Source organism: Alligator sinensis, unplaced genomic scaffold, assembly GCF_000455745.1.
Source record: "Alligator sinensis unplaced genomic scaffold, ASM45574v1 scaffold1685_1, whole genome shotgun sequence".
NCBI classification, from domain to species: domain Eukaryota; kingdom Metazoa; phylum Chordata; order Crocodylia; family Alligatoridae; genus Alligator; species Alligator sinensis.
In genome coordinates, this window is record NW_005843676.1 from 8,218 (window position 1) to 15,384 (window position 7,167).

At 54.8% G+C, this 7,167-nt stretch overlaps 1 protein-coding gene across 1 annotated transcript; it reads left to right on the top strand.

The window, feature by feature from the left end:
- The first annotated feature begins 5,519 nt into the window (after window positions 1–5,519).
- LOC112548884 (NACHT, LRR and PYD domains-containing protein 12-like) lies at window positions 5,520–7,007 on the top strand. Its single transcript, XM_025195648.1, has 2 exons — window positions 5,520–5,746; window positions 6,811–7,007. Exons 1-2 carry the CDS (start codon window positions 5,631–5,633, stop codon window positions 6,977–6,979), a joined length of 285 nt encoding a protein of 94 aa, XP_025051433.1. The 5' UTR covers window positions 5,520–5,630; the 3' UTR covers window positions 6,980–7,007.
- Window positions 7,008–7,167: the final 160 nt, after the last annotated feature.

A 7,167-nucleotide genomic window follows, 5' to 3' on the forward strand; every position in this document is an offset into this window, starting at 1 on the left:
GCTACCTGGGCCCGCGCGCAGGGCCGGGTCTTTCCCCCCCCTGCCCAGGTGACCAGAGCATCGCCTCCCAGGCGCCAGGCTTTTGTCTGCAGACAAGGAGCGAGATCCCCCCACCCCCGTGAGGGATTCAACAGCAGCCTCTCAGGCTGGCCAGAGCATCGCCTCCCAGGCGCCAGGCTTTTGTCTGCAGACAAGGAGCGAGATCCCCGCTGTGAGAGATTCAACAGCAGCCTCTTGGGCTGGTGGAGACAGATCTCTGGAGAGGGGCACCGACGGGGGGCATTTCTGCCACACACACCCTGTACCTCCTCACACTCACACACACAAACCCATGTGCCTCTTCACACGCAAACACACCCATGTGCCTCCTCTCACACAAACAGACAAAAACACCCCCCATGCCTCCTCACAGATACACATGGACACGCCCCTGTGCTTCCACACGCACCTGTGTGCCTATTAATACACACACACACACATACATGCACGCAGCCACACCCTTCTGCCTCCTCACACATGCACACACACACAGACATTCACAGACCACCCCCCATGCCTCCTCATACACAGAAACACTCCACTGCTTGTCTCACGCACACACACATGCACACAGCCTGGTGCCTCCTGACAAACACACACACAACACATCCTTGTGCCTCTCTCTCTCTCTCTCTCTCTCTCACACACACACACACACACACACCCATGTGCCTCTTGATGCACATGTGGATGCATCCCTGTGCCTCTTCACACACACACACACACACACACATTCATGCACACACACACCCAGTGCCTGTTCAAACTCACACACACACGTGTGTGCCTCCTCTCACACACACACACACACACACACACACACACACACACATACTACATGCACACCCCCCCGTGCCTCCTTACACTCACACACACAAACCCATGTGCATCCTCACACACACGGACAAAAATGTACATCCACACACACATACACACGCTCACCTGTGCCTCCTTGAATACACATGCACACAGCCCAGTGCCTCCTCCCTCACACACATGCACAGACACACCCCAGTCCTGCATCTTGTGCATGAACACACTCACACACACGCACACGTCTGTGCCTCTTCATTCAAACACATATATGCATGCACCCTCCCCCTGTGCATGCTTATACTCCATACACACCACTTTTTCCTCCTCAAACTTGCGCAGACACACAGATACACACAAAGATACACAAACTTCTTTGCCTCTTCATACACACACAAATAAATGCATGCACACACACCCTGTGCCTTCTCACACTCACACACACAAACCCATGTGCCTCCTCATCCCCCACGTTCTTCCTTTCACACACACACAAACACACACATACCATGTGCCTCCTCACATACACACGAAAAAGCCCAGTGCCTACTCCCAAACACATACATGACACACCTGTTTGCCTCCTCTCCCTCTCTCTCTCACACTTCTATACACACCCCTCTTCACACACACACACACACACACACACACGCATGCATGCATGTACACTCCCCCTGTGCCTTCTAACACTCACACACCCTATGTGCCTGCTCACACACACAATGTGCCACCACACACACACACACACACACACACTTCTGTGTCTCATTTCACACACACACACACTTCTGTGCCTCTTCGTACACACACACATACATGCATGCACACACTCCCTGTGCCTGCGCACATTCACACAGACACATTTGTGTGCCGCCTCATGCACACACACACCCTGTGTGCCTCCTTTCTCTCTCACACAAGCACACACGTGCGCGCACACACACACACACACCCCTTTGAAAGGTCCAAGTTTCAAAGGTGAACCATGGACCTTTCTGCCTGGTCCTTCATGTTCATGTCCTTCAGGAGAGGCGGGTGCGGGGGCTGCCTGGCACAGCTTCTGCCATGGCCTCGTTCATGCCCTGCTCACTCTGCGCCGTGCTTCTCTCTCCTCCAGGTTGCGGCGTTGCCGTCTCACACCGCCTGCTGTGGGGATCTCGCCGCTGCTCTCAGCACCAGCCCCAGCCTGACGGCGCTGCACCTGAGCGATAACCGTGGTCTGGGGGCTGGTGGCATGCGGCTGCTGTGCAAGGGACTGCGACATCCAAGCTGCAAGTTGCAGACACTGCGGTAAGGAGCATGGCGCTTCCTGCGGGCACTCGCTAGGGTCTCTCTGGGAACGTTCAACACGGCGAGGTGTCTTCGTCCTGGTGTTGGGACAGTGGAATAGGGCGGCTGGCTGGAGACGCCTGGGGCTGTGCTTGTGGGTCTCTGCTGGGTGTGGGGAGCGTACAATTAGTAGTGAAATCCAGGACGCAGTTGAGGAAATCCAGGATGGGGTGCACTATGCACGTGCACGCACATGCACACACACACACACACACACATGTGCACAGCCCCCATGCCTCTTCACACACACATGTGAATGCTACCCTGTGTCTCCTCTCACACACCCCTGGTCCTCCGCATGCACACACACACTTCTGTGCCTCTTTATATGCCCACACATGCATGCATGCACACACCCATGTGCCTGCTCACACTCACACACACATGTGTGCCTCCTCACACATGCAACCATGGGCATCCCCACGCACACACAAGCACACACACTTATCCGTGCCTCCTCGTGTACCCACCCACACAGGCAAACACACACACACACACAACACACACACATGCACACACTGCCTCCTTGAATACATGTGCACACAGCCCACATGTGTGTGTGCCTCCTGTCACACACACAACACACCCCAGTGCTGCAGTTCGCACTCACATGCACACACAGAGACACACGTCTGTGCCTTTTCAAGGACACACATACATACACATGCACACCCCCTGTCCCTGGTCATACACTCGCACCTCCGTGTGCCTACACACATGCAGACACCCAGGTGCTTCATCTCTCTCACACACACACACACACACACACGCACACACACACACACACAGCCTGCTGCCTACACACACACAGACACACCCCAGTGCTGCATTTCACGCTCACACACACACAGAGACACACGTCTGTGCCTTTTCATGCACATACACATACATTCGGGTCATATTCGACCTGGGGGGAAGTGGGCAGCGGAGTCCCCCAGGGCTCGGTCCTTGGGCCCGCGCTGTTCAATTTCTTTATCAGCGATTTGGACGACGGGGTGAAAAGCAACCTGTTAAAATTTGCTGATGATTCCAAAATCTGGGATGAGGTGGGCGCGCATGTAGGGAGGGAAAGACTGCAGCAAGACCTGGATAGGTTGCAGGGGTGGGCTAACAAAAACAGGATGTGTTTCAATACAGACAAGTGCAGGGTGCTGCACTTGGGCAGTAGTAACCGGCAGCACACTTATAAGATGGGAAACTCCCTTCTTGAGAGCACGGAGGCAGAAAGGGATCTTGGAGTCATCATTGACTCCAAGATGAACACGGGCCGACAATGTGAGGTCACTGTCGGCAGGGCTAACCAGACCTTATCGTGCATCCACAGGTGCATCTCAAGTAGGGCCAAGGAGGTGATCCTCCCCCTCTACGTGACACTGGTCAGACCACAGCTGGAGTACTGTGTCCAGTTCTGGGCACCCCACTTCAAGAGGGATGTGGACAACATTGAGAGGGTCCAGAGGAGGGCCACCCGCATGATCCGGGGACAGCAGGGCAGACCCTACAATGAGAGGCTACGGGACCTGAACCTGTTCAGCCTTCACAAGAGAAGGCTGAGGGGGGATCAGGTGACCGTCCATAAACTCACTAGCGGGGACCAGAAGGGTTTGGGAGAGACCTTGTTTCCCCTGGCACCCCCCGGGATAACAAGGAATAACGGCCACAAGTTGTTGGAGAGTAGGTTTAGATTGGACATCCGTAAGAACTACTTCACAGTCAGGGAGGCTAGGATCTGGAACCAACTTCCAAGGGAAGTGGTGCTGGCTCCTACCCCGGGGGTCTTTAAGAAGCGGCTCGATGCCTATCTGGCTGGGGTCACTTGAGCCCAGTTTTCCTCCTGCCCAGGCTGGGGGTCGGACTTGAAGATCTGCAAGGTCCCTTCCGACACAACTTCTATGATTCACGCACACACCCCGTCCCTGCTCATACTTGCACACACACACCCATGTGCCTACATGCACACCCATGTGCCTCCTCTCACACACACACACACACAGCCCACTGCCTACACAAAACATGACACAACCCAGTTCCTCCGCTTGCTCTCTCTCTCACACACACAGACATGCACACATCCACATACACCCCTCTTCAGACACACACATACATGAATGCACACACACCCTGTACCTCCTCACACTCACACACACAAACCAATGTGCCTCTTCACACACAAACACACCCATGTCCCAGAGATATAAACATACAAAAACACACATACTCACCCGTATGCTTACTCACAGACATATATGGGCACACCCCTCTGCCTCCTTGCACACACCTGTGTGCCTATTTATACACAAATACACACATACAGGCATGGAGACACACCCTTGTGCCTCCTCATACACTCACAGACACCCCACCGTGCCTCCTCACATACACAGAAACACGCCAGTGCTCATTTTGCACACACACACACACACATGCACACAGCCCGGTGCCTCCTGACAAACACACACACACACACACACACACACAACACATCCTTGTGCCTCTCTCACAGACACACACACACACCCCCGCCTCATGTGACTCTTGACACACACACATGGATGCAACCCTATGCCTCCTCACACACACCCACCCACCCCTCTGTGCCTCTTCATACACACACACATTCATGCACGCACTCACTCCTGTGCCTGCTCTCTCTCTCACACATAAACACACACACACATACATGCATGCACACACTCAAACTTGCACAGAGACACAGATACACACAATTCTTTGCCTCTTCATACACACACAAATAAATGCATGCACACACACCCTGTGCCTTCTCACACATACAAACCCATGTGCCTCCTCACCCCCACATGTTCCTCTTCTCACACAAATACACACACACAAACACACACATACCCTGTAACTCCTCACGTACACATGAAAAAGCCCAGTGCCTACTCCCAAACACACACACATGACACACCTGCTTGCCTCCTCTCTCTCTCTCACACATCTATACACACCTCTCTTCATGCACACACACATGCATGCATGTACACTCCCCCTGTGCCTTTTAACACTTACACACCCCCATGTGCCTCCTCACACACACATAACTATGTGCCATCTCAAACACACACACACTTCTGTGCCTCTTCATACACACACACATACATGCATGCACACACTCCCTGTGCCTGCTCACATTCTCACAGACAAATCCGTGTGCCACCTCCTGCACTCACACACCCCATGTGCCTCCTCTCTCTCTCTCACACCCACACCCACCCCTTTGAAAGGTCCAAGTTTCAAAGTTGAACTGTGGAACTTTCTGCCTAGTCCTTCATGTTCATGTCCTTCAGGAGAGGCGGGTGCGGGGGCTGCCTGGCACAGCTTCTGCCAATGCCCTGCTCACTCTGCTCCGTGCTTCTCTCTCCTCCAGGTTGCAGCGTTGCTGTCTCACTGCTGCCTGCTGTAGGGATCTCGCCGCTGCTCTCAGCATGAGTCCCAGCCTGACGGAGCTGGACCTGCGTGGTTACCGTGGTCTGGGGGCTGGCGGCGTGCGGCTGCTGTGCGAGGGACTGAGACATCCCAGCTGCAAGTTGCAGACGCTGCGGTAAGGAGCATGGCGCTTCCTGCGGGCACTCGCTAGGGTCTCTCTGGGAACGTTCAACACGGCGAGGTGTCTTCGTCCTGGTGTTTGGACAGTGGAATAGGGCGACTGGCTGGAGACGCCTGGGGCTGTGCTTGTGGGTCTCTGCTGGGTGTGGTGACCACACAGTTTTTAGTGAAATTTTTAGGACATGGTTAAGGACATCCAGCATGGGTCCAAAGCCAGAGCTGCAGCAGCCCCTTCCTACACCCCAGCCTGCCCCCCTCCCTCTACTTGAATCTAAGACAAGGGACTTCTTTCCCCACGATGCACGGGGAAAACAACCTCATATTGGACTGGAATAAATACAGTAATTCCATGAATCGGAAACATTCCTGCGTGGTGGGGAACAAGGAAGCCGCCCATGGAGGGTGTGTTACGCTGCTGAGACCCTCTCCTTAGAGCGGCTGAACCAGGCTGTAGGGGAAGGTGCTAGTGCAGCCCGGGAGGAGGGGCTGTAGGACACGGCAAGGAGAGTTTAGGTGATATTGCTTCCATGCAGAGATGATTAGTGAGACCGCATCTCCCACCCCCTCTGCACACGGAGCAGCCCCAGAGAAAGCAGCAGAACAGCCTGTGTCAGGAAGGGCTGACCCCCGGGGAAGGGCTGCCCAGTCCCACCTGCATGTGCTGTGCCCTGAACAGAGCTCCCCATGGCAGTGGGGTGGGGAGAAGGAAAAGGCTCCAGACCAAAACCCAGTCTTTGTCCTCCCCGTTCCTCTCAGTGCAAAGCAGCTGGTGGTGGTGGGAGCAGCAGCAGGGGTGGGAATGACAGAGACGCTGCGGGATCAGCAGGCCCCAGGGTTGGGGCTCTTATTAGCAAGGGCCGCACTTCTGTTCTCCCTGTGCAGGGCCTGCGACGGGGGGCCGTGCTCGGGCTCTGAGGAGCTGGTGTGGGACAAGGCCTGTGCTACCAAAGACCCCCTGGTGTGCAGTGTGCTGGGGGCCATGGCTTCTACAGATACCCACAGAGAGATTGAATGCCTTTTTCTTTTCTTCTTTCTTTTTTTGCTCATTTTCCCCCAAAGATTGAGCCTCTGTAAACGAAATGCAGAAACAAAGCAAGAGCTGGAGGACGTGAAAGGAATGAAGCCTGGTTTGGTCATACAGGTATTGGAGGTGGACGAGGAGGAAGATGCTCCTTGGTCTGTCTGGTCAGATCTGGCAGTGAAAGCACAGCGGTGCCTCCTGCAGTAACACCAGGAATCGGCTTCTCTGTGCTGTGGGCGTGCTGTGGGGTGGAACAGACGTGAAACCAAGGCTGCACACTCACTGGGTGTGCGCTCCACTCCCCTTCAGCCGGCAGGATCGTTTCATCCGTTCTCACCCTCAGCCTCTCCTCTTCCTGCCTGCCAGGGCTGGGGGTCAGGCCCAGCGGAGGCTGT

Coding starts and splice junctions, on each gene's coding strand:
- LOC112548884 (XM_025195648.1), top strand. CDS start 5,631: ATGAGTCCCAGCCTGACGGAGCTGGACCTGCGTGGTTACCGTGGTCTG. Junction 5,747..6,810: donor TGCAAGTTGCAGACGCTGCG/GTAAGGAGCATG, acceptor TTTCCCCCAAAG/ATTGAGCCTCTGTAAACGAA.